Source organism: Lathamus discolor, chromosome 1 (genome assembly GCF_037157495.1).
Source record: "Lathamus discolor isolate bLatDis1 chromosome 1, bLatDis1.hap1, whole genome shotgun sequence".
In the NCBI taxonomy this organism is placed as follows: domain Eukaryota; kingdom Metazoa; phylum Chordata; class Aves; order Psittaciformes; family Psittacidae; genus Lathamus; species Lathamus discolor.
In genome coordinates, this window is record NC_088884.1 from 61607011 (window position 1) to 61631290 (window position 24280).

General features: G+C 40.4%; 1 protein-coding gene across 3 annotated transcripts in view; it reads left to right on the forward strand.

The window, feature by feature from the left end:
- Positions 1-24280, forward strand: part of ITPR2 (inositol 1,4,5-trisphosphate receptor type 2) — a 261899-nt gene that overhangs the window by 170539 nt on the left and 67080 nt on the right. For all 3 annotated transcript variants that reach the window (XM_065673846.1, XM_065673864.1, XM_065673855.1), the window contains 8 exons: positions 10855-10963; positions 11968-12155; positions 13449-13632; positions 14042-14298; positions 15208-15408; positions 17174-17284; positions 21637-21732; positions 22919-23038. In XM_065673846.1, coding sequence (XP_065529918.1) covers positions 10855-10963; positions 11968-12155; positions 13449-13632; positions 14042-14298; positions 15208-15408; positions 17174-17284; positions 21637-21732; positions 22919-23038 — 1266 coding nt within the window. The remainder of the gene's footprint in view (positions 1-10854; positions 10964-11967; positions 12156-13448; positions 13633-14041; positions 14299-15207; positions 15409-17173; positions 17285-21636; positions 21733-22918; positions 23039-24280) is intronic.

The following is a 24280-nucleotide window of genomic DNA, read 5'->3' on the forward strand; positions in this document are numbered from 1 at the left end:
TTCCGAAGGGCCAACTTTGGCCTCTTCAGTCAACTGCTAAGGGAAGTCTCATGGGAAAGTGTACTAGGCGGTAAAGGGGCTCAAGATAGTTGGTTAGCATTCAAGGACCGCTTCTTCCAAGCTCAGGATCGGAGCGTCCCAATGAGTAGGAAGTCAAGTAAGGGATCTAGGAGACCGGCGTGGTTAAACAAGGAGCTGCTGGGCAAACTCAAGTGGAAAAGGAGAATCTATGGATTATGGAAGGAGGGGCTGGCCGCTTGGGAGGAATATAGGACAGTTGTTAGAGGATGTAGGGAGGCAATTAGGACAGCTAAGGCCTCCTTGGAACTCAATCTTGCTAGTCGGGTTAAAGACAATAGAAAGGGCTTCTTCAAATACATAGCAAATAAAACTAAAACAAGAGGCAGTATAGGCCCACTGCTGAACGAAGTGGGTGCCCTGGAGACAGAGGATGTAAAGAAGGCAGAGGTGCTGAATGCCTTCTTTGCCTCTGTCTTTACTCCTGCAGACTCTCCCCGAGGGCCCCGGATTTCTATAGCCCCAGAAGGAGTCAGGACAAAGGAGGAGTTTGCTTTGGTAGATGAGGATTGGGTTAGGGATCAGCTATGCAAACTGGACATCTGTAAATCGATGGGTCCGGATGGAATGCACCCACGGGTGCTGAGGGAGCTGGCGGAGGTCATTGCTAGGCCACTTTCCATCATCTTTGGTAAGTCGTGGGAAACGGGCGAGGTGCCTGAGGATTGGCGGATGGCAAAGGTCACACCAATCTATAAGAAGGGCAAGAAGGAGGACCCGGGTAATTATAGACCGGTCAGCCTTACCTCCATCCCTGGAAAGATGATGGAACAACTTATTCTTGACTCCATCACTAGGCATATCAAGGATGAGGGGGTCATTAAGAACAGCCAACATGGTTTTATGAGGGGGAAGTCATGTATGACCAACCTTATAGCCTTCTATGAGGAAGTGACTAGGTGGAGGGATGATGGTAGAGCGGTAGATGTAGTTTTTCTTGATTTCAGTAAGGCATTTGATACTGTCTCCCACAGCATCCTCATAGATAAGCTAAGGAAGTGTGGGCTTGATGATCAAGTAGTGAGGTGGATCGAGAACTGGTTGAAAGGAAGAAGGCAGAGAGTTGTGGTCAATGGCGCAGAATCTAGCTGGAGGTCTGTGACTAGTGGAGTTCCTCAGGGGTCGGTGCTGGGACCGGTGCTGTTTAATATTTTCATCAATGACCTGGATGAGGGAACTGAGTGCACCCTCAGCAAGTTTGCTGATGACACAAAACTGGGAGGAGTGGCTGACACACCAGAGGACTGTGCTGCCATTCAGCGAGACCTGGACAGGCTGGAGAGTTGGGCGGGGAGAAACTTGATGAAATTTAACAAGGGCAAGTGTAGAGTCTTGCATCTGGGGAAGAACAACCCCATGTACCAGTACAGGTTGGGGGTTGACCTGCTGGAAAGTAGTGAAGGGGAAAGGGACCTGGGGGTCCTGGTTGATAGGAGGATGACCATGAGCCAGCAATGTGCTCTTGTGGCCAAGAAGGCAAATGGCATCTTAGGGTGCATTAGAAAGGGAGTGGTTAGTAGGTCAAGAGAGGTTCTCCTCCCCCTCTACTCAGCCTTGGTGAGGCCGCATCTGGAATATTGCGTCCAGTTCTGGGCCCCTCTGTTCAAGAAGGACAGGGAATTGCTTGAAGGAGTCCAGCGCAGAGCCACAAAGATGATTAAGGGAGTGGAACATCTCCCTTATGAGGAGAGGCTGAGGGAGCTGGGTCTCTTTAGCTTGCAAAAGAGGAGACTGAGGGGTGACCTCATCAATGTTTACAAATATGTGAAGGGTAGGTGTCAGGATGATGGAGCTAGGCTTTTTTCAGTGATATCCAGTGATAGGACAAGGGGCAATGGGTGTAAACTGGAACATAGGAAGTTCCACGTTAACATCAGGAAGAACTTCTTTACTGTAAGAGTGACAGAGCACTGGAACAGGTTGCCCAGGGGGGTTGTGGAGTCTCCTACACTGGAGATATTCAAGGCCCGCCTGGACAAGTTCCTGTGTGATGTACTGTAGGTTACCCTGCTCTTGCAGGGGGGTTGGACTAGATGATCTTTTTAGGTCCCTTCCAACCCTTGGGATTCTGTGATTCTGTGATTCTGTGTTGGTCATTTTTGTCAGGCTAGCTCTTGGGGCAGTGTAGATAGGGTTGCTGGTCATTGTCAAAAGCACATCTGTAAATCATGGGAGGACAGAATCTGGCAGTTACATGCACCAAATATGTTTAGGCAGGAATGAGTGGCATTAGAGGAAAAATGGTTGGTTTTGATGAGTTCTTGGTATTGTTTTGAGACAAGACACGTCCCCAAAATTATTTTGCAAGGTAGTAGATGCTGAGAATTAGTTTCTTTTACTATCACTATGTTGTTTTATTTTTTTTTAATAATATAGACATACAGAGCAGTTCTAGCTGAGTAATTAAAATTAACTGGGAATATTTATATATATTGGAGAAGTGGCACAGGTCACAGTTTCCACAGTAAAGCCCCAAACCGTGAAGTGCTCATTTGGTATTGATACAACCTAGAACTCGTGAAATCCATTGAAAAATTTCCGAAGGCCTGGTAACCTGGATTGCAAAATAGTCCTGATTGATAGCCTGGTTTAGAAAATGCATAGGTTCCTTCAAAGGTAAGTGGTGTCAGGAATATCTGGAATGCATTAGACGAAATTCTGAATATCTGAAGTTTTGTATCAGTCTTCACTAGTAGACAAGGATAAAATCGAGAAATCGGTGAAGCTCATGGTGGGTAAAAATGGAAGTGCAAAAGTGCCTCCTGAGCTGCTCTGAAAATCCTGAGCCAACAAGTGAAGATCCTGGCATACCTAATTTAAAATAGGACATGCAGTTACGTCTGCAGTGCATCCCTTATCTTGTAAATCAGGCTTCTGTAATGCTTTGGCTTTGGAGTTCAACATAATAGGAACATGGTGAAATAGAATAATGTAATGAAAATACTATTTGGCCACTTATGATATTTTTCCCTAGCTACCTGTTTCAAATTGCTCTTAAAATGTCAAAACTCAGTAGAGTATGCATCTGGAAATTAAGTGTCTGTTTTGGTAAATATTCACATTAGGACACTTTAGGGGTAAATTTTTCTTGCAGACCATGGGGAGTTCCACACAGAAATCCTGTTAACAAATAATAGGATTTGTGTGGGTAACTCTCTGTGCATCACTTTGAAAGTTTACCCCCTGCAGTATAAGAGTTAGATAGTCTTTGAAAATTATGCTTTTCAGATCTGGTTTTTTTCTTCAGTATGATATTGATGGTGCAGTCATAAAGGCTTCTGAATAATCGGGATTAAATCTTACATTGTTTTCTTTCAGTGGTGGAGAACTTGGGTTATTGTGTGTCTCAATGCTGTGTCTTGTACTAGAGAAAGCTGCAAAGGAAAAATTACAACAAAACATGATCTGTTTTATAAGTGCACAATTTATGAATACAGATGGAAACTGTGTAACCAAACAAGCAATGAGACAAGTGACAGTATTAACAATAATATTTCCCACACAAAGACCTACTCTGTATGTACAAATGTGTATATATATATATATATATATATATATATATGTATGTATGTAGAGATCTCATATTGGGGGGGGGGGAGAAGGAAGAGGACACTTGAAACCTAGTAATATTTTCTGGGCTAATAGTAAAATTTTATACTATGCAAAATCAAACTGTATTTTTAAAATGCTTTCTTCCCAGTGTAAGCCTGAATGCCTCAATGCTGAGGTTTTTCCTAATCGAAACAGTTTTCCTCTCCTGCTGTATTCATAGTGGAGACACTTTTTAGAGATACTGCCAAAGGAAGAAAGAAATCTTTCTTTTAATATGATACTTTTCCTGAGGTTTTTTTTTTTTTCAGGGTGCAGAATTGGACAGTTATCAGGCAAAACCTGGTTTTCTTGCAGTGTGTCCAGTAACATTTTCACTATTCATATTCAAAATAGACTGGCAATAGCATTTGTTTTGCAGTATTTGGCACTTAAACTTCCAGCTTTCTATTGAACCTGGAACTGCAAAGGAAAAAAGAGTTAAAGGACTGCTAAAGAATGAATTACTTTTTAGAACCACTGCAGTTTGGTTTTAGAGAAGAATCGTAGTTCTTTATTTTATCTGCATGTGTTAATGAATCTCTGCACTAGTTAGAAACTCAGGTTTATCAGTAAGCATTTGTGATGTAGGCAATTTGTATTAAGACAAGTAGGATTAAAACCAGATTTGTGTAGGATTGAACAATGGCACATTTAAAATGTGGGGTGTCTCTGCCTAATGAGAGACAGCTGAGAGGTGTGGGTGGCCAGTTCTTCTCTCCTAGGAGAACTGTGTCATGAAGTCTGGTGCATATTTTGGGTTTTTTCTTTTTAGCGTTTTATAAAAACTTCTGCCCAGCAAAGTATGTGTCTGCTCCTTCTCCTACTTTAGTTGCTGGCAAATGTCCCTTTGATTTAGAGGAAGCAGAGCTGGACCCAACATCATATTTAAAAGTGATTTTTCCCTGAATAAGTGCCCCAGTGTTTATTCTCTCAACTCTGCTGCTGAGTGTCATTTTTATTTTTTGAGTGTGAAAATACATCAAATTCAAGTATCAGTTGGCTATGAAAACAACTTGTTGCAAAAATACCAGAAACAGGGAAAAGCTCACTCTCTATAAAACCAACCAAACAAAACAATGCTCTGAACAACCAACCTCTCCCAACTCACAAGCCCTCTGGAAGTTGCTGACATTGAGAAGACAGAAATATTCCACTTTGTGGACATAGTGGGAGTCAAGACTCTGGAGCTCTCTTCCAAGCTTGTGCTCATGCAACACCATGCATTTGGTAGCCGTGTGCCTCAGTTGATCCGTTTTGGAGATGAATCATGAAATGGTTAGGAGCTCACAATTATCCAGTTCCAACCCCCTGCCATGGGCAGGGACACTTTCCGCTAGACCAGGTTGCTCAGAGCGCCACCCAGCCTGGCCTTGATCACTTCCAGGAATGGAGCATTCACAACTTCCTTGCGCAGCCTCTTCCAGTGCCTCTGCACCCTCACAGTAAAGAACTTCTTCCTTGTATTAAGAAATGCTTTAGAATGAGAAGATGCCTGTGCCATCTTACATTTCAAGAGCAGGGTGAATCATAATTTAAAAGGTTGTAAGACTTCCATGCATGGAATCTTCAAAGAAACCACTTGCACAAAACTTCTCCTGCCATGTTTTCTCTCCAAGGGAAATAAGGGAACAAAAATGGGTGAAAAGCAACAACAACCAAAAAATCATCCTGAAGCTCTCAGATCAAGCAAGATAGAAATTTAATTTATAATTTATGAGAAGAAACATGTATAAGTAGGTGGTTTTTAAACAGCCTTCATAGAAAGCCAGGCTTCTAACCTCATCTATATTTAGCACAGGAAAAGGTGGCATGATGTCTTCATAGATTATGAGAGATGATGTATTTTTGTCACCCAGCTTGTTCTCCTAATGTAGACCACAAGTTCTTCAAATAGTTTCTGTCTGAGAAGCCACCTAGTCGTGATTTAGTAACTGCCAGCAATAGAGACTATCACACCTCTTCTTAAGCTGTTCCAATAGCTAAATGCCATTACTCTTACATGAAAATAAAATTCATAACCCAGCTGCCTCTGCCTCTTTTCTAGCTGAATTTTCTTCAGCTTCTCACCAGTGTGTCTTACACCTTTATCTTGTAGACTGAAGTCATCCATTATCAGATTTCTCATGCAGATAGTCAGAAAGAGTTCATGTAGTTCATGTTTAGACTGATAAGCTCAGTAGATTGAAAACCTTGAATTTCTGATGAGAAGGCATGTTTTATTCTCTAATCATTCTTGTGGAGCTTCTCCAAACCTAATCCAATTTGTCAGCATTCTTGGATTGTGGACACCAACCTGTGATACAGTATTCCTACAGTAACGTGCCCCTGCATGTGGAGAAGTAAAATAGGCTCAGGAATCCTACGTAATAGCTCTTGTTACCCTTTCCAGAATGTGTGATTTTGGGAATTGTTGTTCCACCAATTTTTCTCCAAGACCTTCTAGTCTTCCCCAGAGACATGGCCTCCTTGAACTGAGTCCTCCATTTTCTGGTGTTCCGGTTTTTGTTGTTATTACATCTATAGCTACACTACACGTATAATGAAGCTTGTATTGTTTGCTTCTGGTTAGTTTAATAAATGGGGCCTAGACTGCTATTAGTGACTTGATCTTATCCCTTTTTTTGTGTGTCCTTTCTGAATGCCATTAGTAAGTATTTTCTGTATTCTTTTTCATTTAAAAGGAAAAAAAATCAGGCACACAGTAAATACTCCATGAGGTTACGCATTAGAAGCCCATACACTCATTTATGATTTCTTGCTTTAAATTGCACGTTGAATTCTGTTATTCACTTTAGCTGTTAAGCCATTTGATTACTATCCTTGTGTGGTTACTTAATACAAAATTTTGCCTTATGGTATTGTGTAACACCACCAGTTTCTCAAACTTTACCAGAGTGATATTTTCATTACTAGCAAACCCAGAACATGGTCTTCAGAAGTTTGAGAAGGTCTGCCTTAAGCCCATAATGAGACAATTATTACAACATGATGTCAGGACTATAACTGCCGTCAGTTTATAGTAGCTTCCTTTTATTTTTGTTAATGGAACTCAAAATCAGCCAGTTTTTTTTCTCTGAATTGATATCAAACTGACTGCAGTGGGTTTGATACCAGTAAAAAAGTACGAAAAGTACTCCTGTATACTTTTTCAAGAGCATTGTTGCATGTTAGATTTCTTCAGTTCTCTGGGATTTTCTACCTGTTACAGACTTTCTGAAAACCTGAATTAGTAGGATCCAAGGCAGATCCTTTTCATACTTGGCTTCAAGTTATTCAGATCTGAAGATGTAACATGCCTAATTTTGAGTCCTCCTGTATTAATGCTGAAATATACTCACAACATCATCCACTGTATCACAGAAATATTTATTGGACATGGCTGCCTTTTCTGTGTTATCACTGATAATGTGAGCATTTCCACTACATTATTTTGATGTAGATTGAAAACCAGAAGAGATCACCAGAACATATAATTCAGCCTTCTAAACATCAGAAATATCATTCAAATTCCATAGGAAGTGTGCAAGTACAGGACAAATAATTTTTTGGCAGTGTTACACAGCAAGCTGTTGCTGATGCAGGTATCCACAGTAAGCCTTATATGCCTCTTTCTCTGCTGCTGCTTCCGCATACAGAACACCCCATCCTTATGTGGAGTGAGCCTTTTGCAGGCTTGGAGAAAGAAAGTGAATAAACCATTGTATTAAGGCATTTAAATCAAATTTAAAGACCAACTAGTATAATGAAATACGGACTGAGAAAACGTAATTTGTTTGTGTCTACATGTTCCTATTGGAATAATTTTTCCCTATTGGAAACTTTTGTCTGTCAATCCCCAGCTATTTAAAACTGCAACAACAGTAACCAGTTGTTCCTTTCTTGTGTCCCCAGTCTTTATCCTAGCTTTGTTAGAGACAATACAGTGGTATTCATGGGTAACAATAAGACTGTTATGTTTCATTGTGGATTTTTTCAAAGCTATACAATGTTCTAGCCATTATAGAAGGATTGCAGTCAGCTGAGTGATGTTTACATGCTACTTCCATACCCTAAGAAGAGGTAAAAAAGAAAGTGTATTGTAGCCAGCAAGGGAGAGATTCAGCTTGGAAGGTCGGGACTTGTTGCACGTGTAGGAACCTGGCCTGGGAAGATAGCGCTGTGCTGCCTAGTTGCTTTTATTTTTGGTCTCTGCTTTAGTAACACAAGTGCCAGTTGCTGTGAACTGCTTATTCATGCTACTGCTGTGATCATTTGCTTTTGGCCAGTATGAATTTTGTGGCTATACTAAGTTAGGAAACTGTTTACAAGAACATCAATGGCATAGCTGTGTCACGCTGGCAGCAGTTTGTCTTGTCCGCATGATGGGGCAGTTCCCAACTATATTTTTTGGCATTCCCATAAAAGCATACCCAGACACCTGTGCCAGTAGGATCAGCACTTTTTCTGGAAGCAGGGTCTTTCCAGCATTTTCTAGCATGGTGCCTCACACACTTACATGCTAGAGCTGCCAGGTGTCTCTGATACCTTGCATGAGCATTTGCACATTTCTCAGCTCCGGTTCATACCGATGGGCTCTTCTGCTCTTTGTAGTGGCAACTGATTTCACAAATTCTGGGGAAGTCATCTGGCTGCCCAAGGTCATCACAGAGGGGATAAAGATCTCGAGCCTGCAACTGTGTGGGCTGAATCAGACTATGTTTTTGGCACCGCTGTTGGGCAAAGCAGAGTTTCCAGCACATTTCTTTTCAGACATGGATGTTCTCAGCTTTTGACTCTGGATTCATGGGAGGTTCAGAGAAGAAGTGGGAGAGAGGAGGAATCCTAATAATTAAGACTTGCTCCTTCAGGACAAAAAGCGAAGTCCTTGCCTTAGTTTGGATATGAGTGGAGCAGAATTCCCCTTTCCATAACCTTTTGTTTTGCAGCTCCTGCTCTTGTCTTTGAAGGTAAAAAGGCATGAAGAAGATCGGAGAAGTGCTAACAGTTGCTTGCTTTCAGGCAATAAGACTCAAGTGCTAAATCATTCAGTTTATTGGTCAAATGCTATTTCATGGTCTTAAACATTCTTCCTGATAAAATAAAGGCTGTTTTGATTGAATAATAAAGCTTGTGACCACGGTTGTTATTCTTAACTATAGATAGATGGCTTGTGGTGTTTCTTCCCATGACTGCACTGTGACTGTTTATATAATTTACCATGGTACTCTGTTAGTCATCAACAGACTGCATAGATTGCTGGTAGAGGATGTTCCCTCAAGCTGAGGGGTTAATCAAGTGGTATGGCAAATGCCAGCCTTTCCGAATAAAAGATCTTGTCTGCCTGCAGTGCCCATTCTGCATCGGGTCCTAGGCTGATGTTAGGAAGTGTTTCTGTGCTATGATTCTATTTGTGTGATACAGTGTTATGACTGTGATGTATATGCCTGAGCGAGTTTGAAAAAAGACTTTATCCTGGTTCTCGTTTCGTGCTTATCAAGTCTGGTGGGAACCTTTTCAGTAGTAAGTTTGTCTTCTTCAGGAGATGAGGAAAATGAGTTTCACTTTCCTCTAAGGCACTGGAATTTGGTCAGAGCTAGAGACAGGATATTGAACGGGAGGAGCTGGTGTTCTTAGCCATCTTGAAATCTCCTGTGAGGGTGGTTAGCATACCTTCTCCATGCATGCAGGTTTAAACCCCATCATAAACTAGGCTGGGAAGGAATCTGTTTCCACGTGAGGTCCTCAGAGGCTTCTGGTTCTTTGTCTTCCTCTGTAGTGCAGAGCGCTCTGGCTTAAACTCACCTGGAAAATCCATCTAGTAAGTTCTCTGGCACTGCAGATGTGTAGGTGGTGCTTTTTGTATTTCTTGCATTGTATTTATAGCTTTGATATTTTGCAATAGGCCTTGTACTTTTCTTGGCTGTTTGAAGGAACTCTGTGTAGGCTATTACTAAATTGAAACATCCAAAAGTGAGAACTAGGGAAAAATGGCAGTTTTGTGTTGTCAGGCTACACATACTGCATCTGCATTCTGGCATTTTTTTGGTGGACAAGCCCATTGTGTCTGAGGTCCATAAAGCAGTGAAGCTCCACTGGGGCATGTGGTTGCCCTTGGGAATATTGCTAAGTTAACAGAGAAGTGGGATTGCAAGTAGTGCTTCCTGAGGTGTGTCTGGGACGTGCTTCCTTACTGCTTGCTTTCTGTGGTGGTCGCAGAGATGTTTTGATTGCAAAGTTGCATACTGCACTAATGTGCAGGCTCTGGTGAGTCGGTAAGTACTGAGAATGCTTCTGGTGCACTTATGTTCAAGAACCGTTTTTAATTAAAGCCAGTAGGTGAATAAAAGTAAGGAAAAGTAGTCCCATTTTAATGCCAACCTGTTGAAATGAATGATTTTTACCCTTCTGTGGTACTCTTTTGCTGTACTCTTTTCTTCATAAAATCTTAGGTTACGCATACACCTACAGTTGTTGTGTCACTTTCTGCCTCTGTAAAGCTGTTTGCTGCAGGTGTTCCCAGGAGACTGAAGGCAAAATAAAATGGCCAAGTAGTTGGTCCCAACTCTTAATTCAATGTGTCTTGTGTTGCAGAGTATAAGCAAAATGAAAGGGAAGATTTTCAGAGAGCTGCATGCAAATTTTGACTGGTTGAGGTTTTGTAGGTAAAGGAACAAGGAGATAGAATGCTTTTTAAACTATTCTATCAAATGTTGTATCTCTTTTTTAATATTTCATGTGATGTGGCTTCCTTCAGACAGTCAGCTGGATTATCTGAGATCAGAGAAAAGAGAGTGGTACTACTCAGCTACAGAAAATAGGAAGAAAGTACTGCCATGGCAGGGCAGGGCAGGGCAGGGCACAGACAATGTAGAGCATTGGCTCTTTGTAGAACTTGTTTCAATATATTCAGTATACATTTCTTACAGCTAGCCAGTAAGAATTATTGAGGTGGAGGTATTTTGTATGTAATCAATAACTTTAAAATAAACTTCAAAGAAAGTTTATACAACAGTATTTTAGAACTCTTCCCATGAGGTTTGTTAGGTAAGACCATTAATATTTGTTTTCTCGACAACTTTACTATTTGTATGCTTACCAATTATAACAGAAAGACCTAATAAATTATGTATCTATGTTAAACAGTTTGCTTCTCAAAGGAAATTGGCTGCAACTTTTATTTCTTCTGTTTTTATCCATCTCTTAAAGGGCAACACTTTAAGGAAAATACTCTTATATCGCTACTTTAAAGGAGAACATGGAAGTGGTATGAATGGGCCTCTGTCTGCCAGCTACAGCAAAACTGCACAAGTGGGAGGTAAATCAACACAGATCATTTGAAGAGAACAAAATTAGCAGCATCATTTTTCCAATAGGCATACTGGAAGTGCTCCAGGGATTCAGTTGGTAAATAAATCAAACAATTCTGTAACCAGTTAGAAGAGAGGTAGTATCAGACTTTTCCGATGTTGCATGTACTTGTCTGAGGCAGCTGGTGTGCATTTGGCAGTACTGAAGTAGGAACTTTCCCCAAGCCCCCCAATCAATCATTCAATTCAGGTCCATTTCATAACACTATTTTAATTTGCCAGTAAATTTACATCCAGATATATTCAGCAAAGCACAAAACATATGAACAAAGATGTGGCTGTTTCTGGAAACAAAAGAATTTCTTTTTTTAATTCTCGATCCCTTATTGATACGTGAACAAAAAAAAAGATACAAGGAGAAGTTTCTTACAAAGGTACTGATTAGGCAACGGAACAGATTTCCACAAGAGACTGCAGAATGTGTTGGTCCTTGTTACAGCTTTACTGGACAAGACTAGTAAACCTGCACTAATTACTGTGACCAGAAAGTTTTAGATGGTCTCTGTAGGTCCTTGTAACTTAATTTTTCGGTATGATTCTGTTACAGAGTGGGAAGTTACTGTAGGATGGTTTCTAAGGAAATCCAAAATAATGTATATCATAGGAAATGAGGCAGAAGGTTTAAGAGTGGTCTCAAAGCATGGATCACACTTTAGTGTAGGCAGCAGTGGAATTAAAAATGGGGTTCAGTGAGCAAATCAGTGTAATTCCCAAGTTCTTTATGTCTGAATCTCATGACAGAACAATGGTTCTAGGTTTTATTTCTTATTCTTAGGGCCTAACATTGCAATTTCACACAAAGATCGTATTTGTTTTGCCTGAAACAGAATTTCAAAATTAAATTTTTTACATTGCTACTGTGTGCATAAAGCAAATGATTATTGCCAGTAGGTTCATTTTCATATGCATTTGTGAAACAAACATGAATGGTATGTATTTGTCTTACTTGCAGGTGGATTTTCAGGACAAGACTCAGATAAGGCTGGGGTAACAATGTTTGATATTCAGTGCCTTCTGGATAAAGAAGGTGCATCAGAACTAGTCATCGATGTTATAGTAAACACCAGAAATGACAGAATTTTCTCAGAAGGCATTTTGCTTGGTATTGCATTGCTTGAAGGTGGAAATACACAAACACAGGTGCGTATTTCATTTACTTATTCACATATTGATTTTTAAATGTGTGTAGTCTGGAGACAAATAAAAAGGATCTTTGTGAATTCTGTGAAAAGTTTGTCGCTGCTTATAATACAAACGTAAATATGCCCTGTTATTATGCAATATCAAACCAATTTTTAAACTGTCCCTTTCTGTGTAGCACAGTGCTTCTTTTAATCTGGTCATTGCCGTATAAGCATTATCCCTAGTTATTTTGTATCTCTGTAAATTAAAAATTATAATACCTTCAAGTTTATAATAGCAATAAAATCAAGTTATTTTCTGGAAATGTTTAGGGACATTTATAGAAGTCTCCAAAGAGAGAAAAACTGGCCATTTGAGACGACCATTTGAGACTGACCCAGCCAGTAGAAAATAGCTGCTTTAAAATGCAGATTCTATTTTTTTTCATGAATTATATTCTTCTCCCCTAATTTTAACCAAATAAGATGATTGTTTATTCATATTATGTGATCAGCAGAAATATCGTAAGAGAGGAGAGATGGTATGAATCAGTTCCCGCTTTTTGCCATATCTCATCATTGCCTGTGAAGGGAGCCTAAATAATCAACTTGTACCTCACTGAGGAGCTATGAAAGTAAAATGAAAGGAATTCCATCCTGTATCTTTATTCTGTAAAAAAAGATAATGTGATCTGTGACCCTTAGAGAGCATCCACAAAATGCTAAAGAAGTGAGATTTTTGTTGCAGCTTTCTAAAATGAATTGTTAGAGGCTGTAAAAGGCTTTTACTTTAAGTTTGTAAGCTGTTGAAAATGGTACTCAGCCTGCTTGACAATAATGCTAAAGGACTGAGCTTAATAACTTAACATATTAATTCCAATTCTGTGTGAAGCACCAAAATTTATATAATCTAAGCTGTAATACTACACATTAGATGTTTCATGCTTCCTCTTGTTGTTAAAAAACAACAATTACTTTTCACTATTATTTTTAGATGAAATATAATAACTTTGGAAAGAAACAAAGAGTGTCACAAAGTAATTTAACTTCAAGTGTAATATTGTGACAGTTTAGAGATTGCACATACCAGCATTCACCGTTTTATCCAAATTTAGAAATGTTGCTATCAATCTTAGTTCCTAGCCTTGTGTATCACTTTGTGAAAGAATGGTCAGGCAGTGACCAACATTTGTTCTGTGTAAGTGAAGTAATTATTCATCATTTGTTTCACAAAAAAGAAAAGAAAAAGTGTATTTTTGTATTTCTCCTTCCTTAGAGGACTGATACCTAAAGAATAACTTCTTTTTGTCAGTATTCAACTTACCAGCAACTGAAGGAGCAAAAAAAGTCAGAAAAATTCTTTAAAGTCCTGTATGACCACATGAAAGCTGCTCAGCAGGAGATACGATCGACAGTGACAGTGAATACTATTGATTTGGGAAGCAAAAAGAAAGATGATGATAGTGACCTAACCATATCTGTTCCCAAAAAGAGAGGTAAGGACACACCCATGCAAAAGAGGGGAGAAGTACACTATATTCAAATTGCATGTGCTGCCCCACTGTATTGTGCTGTGTTGATCAGTAGGCTGGGGCTATTTCACAAGAGCAAGCACAGGCACTTATTTCCCACCCTGTGGTTCTTCCATTGTTCTCATCATTAATTGTATATAGTAGGGAGTGAAATACTAGGGCTTTTTGTTTTAATGTTCTGTTTCACTCTGGTTTGCGGTTTATTTGGAACATGCTATCCCTGCATGAATGTTGCTTTTATGTTCTTTGTAAGTTGCCTTGAGGTCTTCGAAAAGCTAGTCCCCAACAAAGAAAAATTTGCATTCATTATTATTGTTTTCTTATTGTTTAATCAAAGAGTTTCAAAAATGAAGGAAAATTATCTTCTTTTCAGTAAAGGATTCAACCTTGCATCTGAAAGAGGGTATGAAAGGACAGTTAACAGAAGCATCATCTGCAACGTCAAAGGCTTACTCTGTTTATAGAAGAGAAATGGACCCGGAAATAGATCTTATGGGCTCAGGAACAGATGCTGCAAATGCAGAAGAGAAGTCCACAGAAGAAGCAATCATGAGCCCTACCATTGCAATCATGCAACCAATATTGAGGTTTCTTCAGCTGCTGTGTGAGAACCACAATCGAGAGCTCCAGGTAAAGTGTTTTTGAGTTGAGCTCCAAAGGAAATACTACAGGAACTGGAATTTCACAAGGAAAGTAAAACACACCTGTGCCCATTCCTGTTACAGCATGATGGTGTCTAAAATGTTGTTGTTCTTTTGGTCCAAGGGATAAAATAACCCTTTCAAGAGCCACTTGCATGCTCTGGTTGAGCTCATGTTTATGCCCTCAGAATAGCTACAGGACTGCAGCGTAGCAGCATGGGATTGAGAAGTGTCTGAATGTCACTGTTAGTGTTGTTTCTGTGCACAAATACTGGATTGCTTGCCATGGCTTGGGGAGCACAGGAAGTTCCTGTGCAAAGTTTGGGTACTGCTCTTTTTTGCTAGGTATTATGATTGAAGGCTTTAAGATGCTATGTGTTTCCCTGCTATCAGCTGCTCTGCTAGAAATTACTGTCCCCATAGCAACCTTTGCAAAATGAATTTTTTGCAAATATACCTCAGTTCCATGTCCGGCAGTCTCCCTTAAAGCAGTGTTGGGAGTGGTTTATGCTGAGCTACTGTTCTGCACTGGCATGGCCAAGGAGCAATCGTAATGTGCCACCATACCTGCTCAGCTGTGGGGTAACAAGCTTCCAAGAGAAAGATGGATGGGGACAGGTATAAAGGAGACACATAAGGCATTTAAGGCCAGTGCAGATGTCTGCAGAGTGCACTTTCCTAAGCCTTTTTTTCTCTACTGATTTAATCAGATAATAGTTTTCAACTGCTGCACCAATGCATAATATATTTTCCACAGTGTAGTGTATTTAGTGTACTTCAGTACAGTGGTCATGTAGTCATAAATTGTCCCCTTCAGTATTTAATGAGAAAGACTGTTTGACTTAACTCTCTTTTTTTTTAATTTATTCTGTGTGTGTTCCTTTTCTTCATCCACCAGAATTTTTTAAGACATCAGAACAATAAAACAAATTACAACCTTGTTTGTGAGACCCTTCAGTTTTTGGACTGTATCTGTGGAAGCACAACAGGTGGGCTGGGCTTACTGGGGCTTTACATCAATGAGAGGAATGTGGCTCTTGTGAACCAGACACTGGAAAGCTTGACTGAATATTGCCAAGGTCCATGCCATGAAAACCAGGTAGGGCTCAAATAACTTCTGGATGTAGAAGAGAATGCCTCAATGTACAGTATCTGTGGGCTTATCATAAACCCTTCAATATTCTTAATGACATAAATTCACTTGTAACTGCTATAACTAATCTTATCAAGTTTCAAGCCTTCATAAGGCCTGAGAAAGCCTTTCAAGTCAGAACTCAGACTCTTCCTGTAGTATGTCTGCTTATGTGAAGGGTTTCTAGTCCTTTAAGTGAGAGTTTAATGTCTTATGTCAATGGGTCTGTGGCTTAAACCTCACTTTGAGGCCAGATTTTGAGTCATAGCTGTGGAAGTACATTGCAAACACAATCTTGTTTTCTTCATTTTCATACATCTTGCCCTTGCTGGTGTTTATATAGGTTGCTAATATTTACGTTCCTTAATTCACATAACTGCCACAAAGTTTAACTTAACTATCCTGCTATACTACCTAGCAGCATCTTTAATTATGATATTAGTAGTGAAATGAATGAAACTACAAACCATACTTCTAATCTTGTGTGTCTTGCTTGATGCAGTCTTTTTAAGTCATATAGCTGTGGCCTTTGGTAGATGTCTCTTTAGTGCCTTGCTGAGGCAGTATAGAACAGTAAAGAATGTAGTTACATGCTGCTATATTTGATCTGAAGAGAACCATAGTACAGTTGTGACAGTGTATGAAGTTGCATAATTTTTGCTATGGATTAGCAATGGGAAAATTGTGGTGGGTGAAATTACAGAGGCAGTCTATTCTTGACTAGAAATAGCTGAAGAAATGCACACTGTATTAATGCTACTTCATTAATGTGCACAAATGAGGTATAAAGTGCTATTATTGCCATTGCTGGTAATCAACTGCCTTTACTTTATACTTTAAAAACAAACAAACAAAATCCGTTAGTGGACTAAATTTTAAATAGTTGTATTTGATTCACTAGTGAATGGGAAAAACATCTGTAAAAAATAATTCCAGGGCTGGAGATGAAAAAGGAGAAAAAAGTATGTTTCAAGTTACTGTGTTCTCCAACAAGTTTACTGGAGGAGCACTGGACGAGCACTGGTAGTGGAAGGGAACGATTAGTTACACTTTATTACTTAAGTCTACCTGCTGGGAAGTTAATCAGGATTTGAGTAATGCTTGTTTACACCAACTTTAAGTCTAATTTGGTGTATTTCAGAGGAAAATGTTCCACGCTCTCATTTTATTTTTTTCTTTTCTCCATATTTCTGGAAATATTTTCCTTTCTTATTGCCCTATAAACCTGCTAGAAGAAAAAATATCATAGGATTTTGTATAACTGACACATATTTACAAGGCTTAGAAGGTCCAAGACTCCAGCTGTAAAAGCATTTGGCAAGCACTGTTGTCATGTTTGCAGTTTTGAATACCATGCCCAGAAGCATCCTTCTATGCAGGACATGTTCAGATGCATGTAGAAAAACTTAATCTTCACAAACGGTTCATGTTATAACAGTGATATTAATGCTGGTTGCTGAATGCAAATTAGAAACTCAAGTGTGCAAATTTGATTGTGCCCATGTTCAAGCATGTCTTTTGTGTGTCTGCATGTGTGTTCAGCTGAATCTGGCAGTGCTCTTGTGGGCTGCTGTCTGTAACTTGTGCCACTTTGGTGTTACAAGGTCTTTCAAGTTCTGGGTCCTTGTTTTGGAAATTTGCTCATGTGCATATTCACTGTCTCCCTCTTTCCCCCTGTACATCCCTCCTCCTCCTCCCCTGCCACCCCCAACTCCTTTCTCTTATTTTGCAGACTTGTATAGCAACCCATGAGTCTAACGGGATTGATATTATAATTGCACTTATCTTGAATGACATAAACCCTCTTGGCAAATACTGCATGGACTTGGTGCTTCAGTTAAAGGTACAGTACATGTAAATTTGTTTATATAAACCTGAGTAAGAACAGAAGAAATACCTATGCAAGAGTTCTAGGTAACCTGACATTTACTTAATCTTACTCATACTTTTACATTTACTTAATCTTACACATAATATACTCAGCAGCCTTTAAAAACAAACATTGCAAATGAATTCAGCTCAGCTTCTGAATCCTTATCAAGACCTCTACCACAGGCCTTTTGACCCACTGTTGTGTTTGGGAGTATGCCCTGGGCTTTTTTTTTTCAAAGAAGTCCTATCAAGCAGACACAACATAGCTAGCATGCCTATATTGTGGGCATAAAATCTCACAGGATTGATAAGTAGCAGCACTGTACAGGCATGTAACAACTCAAGCATTCTTTGTATGCAGTGATCTCTTAACAAATTACTTGAGAAGGAGATGTGGAAAAAAAAAAATATCAGGTGACCTGCAATGTCAAATAAAGTTGAAAACAAGGTTAAAATAAACTGTATTTAATTTCCCTTCTCAGTGTCCCCTGTGGGGCGGACAACAAAGTGTAGGGAGGGAGGGCAAAGAGAGCAGAGGGGCTTGTAATTTTGTTTCGTATTCTGTGAAGAGCTGCATAGGCTTGTAGATAAGTTTCTACAACCTCTGTGCCATTGCATGCAGGAGGGAGCTCTGCAGTTATGCTGTCTGCCAAGCAGGGTAGAATTTGTCCAGGAGGAACCTTGGTTTATTGCCTTTTCTTGCCTTCTGAATGAAGTATTTCCATTGCAGATGGTCTGTTTCCTCCCTAAAACCAGCAAGTACTTTGTGGTAGCTGCATTGCATCATATTGGCAATGTTATGGGTGTCTAATAATTAATAAAGCTATATATCATGAACAATGAAACATTGAATCAACAGTACTTTAGACATGATTTTAATAACTGTAATTGCATTTTTGTTTGGCAATACAATTCAGGCTCCCCTCAAGCAAAAGACTTAAGCAGACATTTAACTTTGAACTTGCAGGCAGTTCTTTTGAAGCCCTGAAAAATCTCGAAGTTTGAAATCTCAGTCTGTGTAAAGACCTAGCTACACTGAGTCCAGTGCTATTTCGATCTGCAGTTACTGTGAAGCTGGAAAATGCTCGTAGAGCATCTTTTCTATGTAGTAAACAAAAAATGGAGTTTGGAGACATCACTGCAGGGAGCAGTTGGCCCTGTACACAGAAGGCTGTATATGCTTTACTCTTTTTTAAATAGGAAACATTGTGGTGAGTGATACCAAAGGTTCAAAATGTGGAAATTATTCTATCTTATAGGATGGCAGAGTTGTTTGTGTTAGAAAGGACAACTTGAGGACATCTTGTCCAATCCCCTTGCTCAAGCAGGGTGAGCTAGAGCAGGTTTCTAAAGACTGTTTTGAGTATCTCCACAGCTGGAGACTTCACAACCCATCTGCGCAACCTATTCCAGCATTTAATCACTCTCACAGTAAAAAATAAGTGTTTTCTTGTATTTAAATAGAGTATCATGTGCATTTTAATTTGTGTCTGTTGCTTATTGTCCTCTCACTGGGCACTGATGAGAGGAATCTGGCTCCTTCTTCTTCATTCCCTCCCATCAGGTATTTATACACATTGACAAGATCGTTCTGAGCCTTCTCTACTCCAGGCTAAACAGTCCCAGCTCTCAGCCACTCCTTATGCGAAAAATGTCCCATTCCCTTAATCATCTTTGTGGGGTTTTGCTGGACTTGTTACAACAAGACCATGTCTTTTTGTACTGAGGAGCCCAGAACTGGACACAGTGCTGGGCCAGATGTGATTTCAAGAATTAGATCCAAATTCAGAAGTAACTGGCTTTTGAGTGGCAACACATTGAAATACTGTAACACTGAGTTTACCAGGTAATGTTTAATATTGACAATTTGTCAGTGTTCACAGGCAACTCTGAAGCTGCAAATACATAAATTTTGCAGTGAAAATACAGAATGCAAAGCATATAGGCCCTCACACTTACACATACAAATGAGCTCAGACACTGTTTTCAGGGGACATTATGTGTTGAACTCATATCCCCCAACCAAAGCAAAGGCAATGCAGAATTATGTTTTCCCATGTCGTCTTAATTTAGCTTGTTTTGCACAGTTTGTGATGTGGTATTTAATTACATCTTCATGGATTATATTTTCCACTGGACTCCTGAATCATTTAGTGAGCAGGGTAGACAGTGTACACTGAATGCACAGATGGCCAATGTTCTATTCTGCCTCTTGTTATTTTGAGGATGACCCCCCGGCCTTTCATACTGACTAGTATTTAAGCTCTGGCACACAATATAACCTCAATATCACTTTGTATAGTGTCAGGATGAAAAGATGTTGTTAATCTAAGGGTAGAGAGGGTCTAATACAAGTGTCTTTTTGGCTGTTCTCATAGTGCTTTACTCTGCTGTATCTAGTTGTAGAGATCTGTGATGAGTGGTGTTCCCCAGGGGTTGGTATTGGGACTGTCACTGTTCAACATCTTTGTTGGTGACATGGACAGTGGGATTGATGCACCCTTAGCAAGTTTGCTGGTGACACCAAGCTGTGTGTTGTGGTTGACATGCTGAAGGGAAGGGGGGTGCCATCCAGAGGGACCTTGACAAGCTGGAGAGGTGGGCCTGTGTGAACCTCGTGAGGTTCAACAATACCATGTACAAGGTCCTGCACCTGGACTGGGGCAATCCCAAATGGAGAATGGATTGAGAGCAGCCATGAGGAAAAGGAATTGGGAGTGCTGGTATATGAGAAGCTCAATATGAGCCAACAATGTGTGTTTGCGGCCCCGAAAGCCAGCCATGCTGGGATGCATCAGAAGCTCAGCTGGTTGAGAGAGGTTATTCTATCCTTCTCTTCTGAGACCCCCACCTCCAGTACTGCTTTCAGCTCTTGGGCTTCCAACACAGGAGGGACATGGACCTGTTTGAGTGAGTCCAGAGGAGGCCCTGAAGATAATCAGGGGGCTGGAGTACCTCTCCTACAGAGACAGGCTGAGAGATTTGGGCTTGTTCAGCCTGGAGAAGGCTCTGGGGGGACCTTATAGCAACCTTGTAATATCTAAAGGGTGCCTACAAGAAATCTGGAGAGAGACTTTTTACAAGGTCATGTAGTGACAAGACAAGGGGAAATGGCTTTAAGCTGAAAGAGGGGGATTTAGATTAGGCATTGGGAAAAAATTCTTCACTATGAGGGTGGTGAGGTGCTGGTACAGGTTGCCCGGAGAAGATGTGGCTGCCTCATCGCTGGCAGTATTCAAGGCCGCTTGGGCAGGGCCTTGAAACTATATGATCTTCAAAGTCTCTTCCAGCCTAAACCATTCTATGATTCTATGAAATGAGCATCCGAATGCCAAGTGCAACAATCAGAGAGAAAAAACATGGAGGTTGTGCCTGCCTGCTCTATAGCATGCTATTTGTGCTGAGTTAGTAGCAAAAACTGGCTGCTAATGATATAAAAGTCCTACCTACCTTCTACCTTTACTCTCTGGAAGCTGCAGCAGGCTCCTGTCTATCCCCAGGGTTGTCTGTACTGGGAAATAGCTTCAAAGTCTTCCTCGCCAATTAGTGAGTACACTAGTGTCTTTCTCCACTCTATCTTCCCTTCCTTTTCAAGCTACCTGGCAACCTGCCTTGTTCCCTTCCCTTCTCTTCAGTCTGAGATCATACCAGTGCTACCACAACTGATTTGGTCACCACTGTAAGGGAATACTGCAATAGAGAAGGAAGCATCCAGTTCTTCAGAGCAGCAGCTTGTTAGGAGTCTTAATCAAACTGCTACCCTTTCCCTCACCTGGTTGCATTCACTGTGCCCATTAAACTTCTGCAGCGTAGGTTGCGAGGTCAAGAGTCTGATTAGACCTTTCCAATGGATGGTCCTGGTTTGATTCTGGAGCAAAAGGAAAGGGGGGTTATGGAAAAATTAATGTGGAGTCCTGTTCTCCTTCAGCCAGTCCCAGTCTTGTCTTCTCATCTGTTGTTCTTCATCCATATCTCATTCTGGTGTTGGCAAGCCTAGGTTCCTTTCTCCTGTATTCTCTCTCAGTTCCCAGTTTCCTCTCCCGGAATGCCCTAATTCCCCTGTCTGTATTTAAGTCGAATATTTTTCAATATTTAAAATACTTCCTCCAATGTAGCATGCAGGGTTTGTTAGCCTTACAGTACGCTGACATTCAAATGGGAGAAAACCCCTCTTAAACATGTCAGTAAAATAAAAGATGGAAGTAGTTTAAAATTTTATCTGCTAAAAAAGTAGTTCTTGTAATCTCAATTAAAACAAATGCAAGGGTCATTAATCCATGAAATAGATTTCAAATTTGCATTAACGTGGTTTTGTATCTCTAGAACAATGCCTCCAAGCTTTTGCTGGCTATTATGGAAAGCAGGCATGACAGTGAGAATGCGGAAAGAATCCTTTTCAACATGAGACCAAGGGAACTGGTGAGAAAACTTCTGAATATTCATAAATCTTTTGGCTGAAAAAAAAAATCTGTCATTAAAACATTTTTAAAATTATCTGCATCTAAGCTGAAAAGTGTTGGCAGCATATGGTGACACAATGTATCAGGATAGTACTAATTCACTAAAAGTCCTTTAGAAGGATCAAGCACGCATGATTTCAGTCTTTACGACTTCATTATTTTTATCCGTTCCAAGCACTTTTCTGTAATTGTTTCCTGACTGAATTATCATACTCGGGTAGACTGTCTTCAAGTACACTTTGTCAGGAGCTAGCAAATTAAGTTTGTACAGTTCGTGAAACAGTGCTAACAGAAATGTGTGCGGAGACATCTAATATATGTAATATATATATATTATATGAACAAAGGGAGTTACAAACAGTTGTATCTTGGAACAACCATGGTGCTTCTGTGGGTCTCTAGGAGTTTTGAATAGGTTGGAAATCTGAAGAAATTGCTTCCAATCCAATTGACCATACAACAGCGGTGACAGAAAAAAATGTGTGGTGGGGAGATCTGTGGGCAGCAGCTCCGCCCTTTGGCAAAGCCCAGTAGCCTGATTGTTTTGGGGCATCATCGCCAAGGTGGCATGTCAGCATGGTAATGCCATCCATAAGGTACTACTGCAGGATCAGACCCTGCATGGGGAATGGAGGATTTTCCCTCCACTGGTCCTGTAAAAGGCTTTTGAATGTTTTGGAATTTCCCTAGCACCCTACCCAGGTCTGTATCTTCTTTTCCTTTTTGGTTTAGTTGGCTTTTTTCTATCTGCTGAGCTGTGTAGAGAATGCTGAGTGACGTGTTGGCCTGCTCTAGCCAGAGGGAGATCATGGCTACACTCTAAATGCTGTACAACACTACCTGCCATATCTGTAGATCTGTCTTTAAAAGCGTTTGTGAAAATACCTGTTTAAAAGGCTCAGCATTCCTGCACCTTTCTCATGATTGCAGTTTTACTGATGAGAAATGGCACAGTTTGGAGTTCATAAATACTTCAAGCTTGTCTTTATTCAGAAAGTGTTTCTTAGACTGTTCACTCTTCTCACAGAACTGCGAGGCACCCAACCAGGCTTGAGCTGAACAAAGCATGTGTGTTCAAACACAGTGTGCTTTTTCCCCGAGAATGACATTTATTTCATCTCTCCCTGGTTGGCTTTGTATTACAGGTGGATGTGATGAAGAATGCTTATAACCAGGGCCTTGAATGTGACCATGAGGATGAGAATGGAGATGATGGCATCTCCCCAAAAGATGTTGGCCATAATATCTATATTTTGGCACATCAGGTATGTCTTATTTTTTGTGACCGCTTCCAGAAAAGCGCTACGTGATTAAACTCCACACTGTTGTGAATGGAGTGATGCACCTTACTGATAAGAGAGTATTCATGTGTTTCTTGATACAAGAGCAATTTAACAAAGTTTAATAGTAAATGTGACAGTGGTTTAACAAGATTCGATGGCAAAGTGCACTTGATCATTCACTGCATAGAAGGCAGGGTCAGCCAAAACTGTCAGGGAGACTCTTCCATTGAGTCACAAGGTTCAGAAACCTGTTTCAAACCCTGTTGCATTTGAAACTGCTCAGAGGGGAGTTTAGGTACAACTGAATCGAGAGTTAGTTCCAGGCTTGGTCAATGGTTTATGTCTAAGGAATTATATGTGTACAATCAATCCTTCATATCATTTAGCTAAGATTTCAAAATTTACTGTGCTATTAATCACTTAACAAGAATCTGTTGTGTCAAGGAATCTCTCGATCTTGAGAACTAACCTTGAGAAGTGTCCCTGCTCAAGGGGAGATCCTGGTGTGCAGCCCAGTGCCATGTAGGAAAGCTCAACAGGCCCATGGCTGTCCACTATTTATGGAGTAAAATAGTTGGCTTAGTCATATTTGCATACCGACTACAGTTGTTAGTTTCTTCCAAACATGGCATGAGTCAGACTTTGAGCAGCACTATGGTTAGGTGGGTGCATTGCTGAAATTAGCCCTTGGCTATTGTATCGTTATCTGTCTCCCCAAATCCACTTTGAGCTGGATGCAGCCATCATGACCAGATGCATCCATTATGACCGCCTGTGGTGATTATCACTAGAGCAGGGTTATGGGAAATAAAGGTCAGATGGGGAGGAGGGGTTAGGGCAGGGCAAGGGAGCACACTGTCACACACGCAAAACTTGTCTGATCAGAAAGGGGAGCTTTCCCTTCATGTGATTTCTGGCTTGTGCTTGTGTACAACATGACTTTATTTGGCAAGTTGCTGAGAGCAGGAAAAGTGAGCAGTCTCACTGTATGTGTAGTCACTCTACAAGATTTGGTAGGCTCTGTTCGTGTGAAATAACAAGGTAGAGCAAGACAGTTAATGTCCACTTAGCTTTGTCTTCTTTTAACATTAACAGCTCATTTATATCAATCAGAGCCTAATTCACATTACCATTATTGGTGTATTTTAAATAGTAGCTTCAGTTGCTAGACCAAGTGAACTTGCATTGTGGAGATTCATATTGTTTCAGCTGCATTAGTTAGCC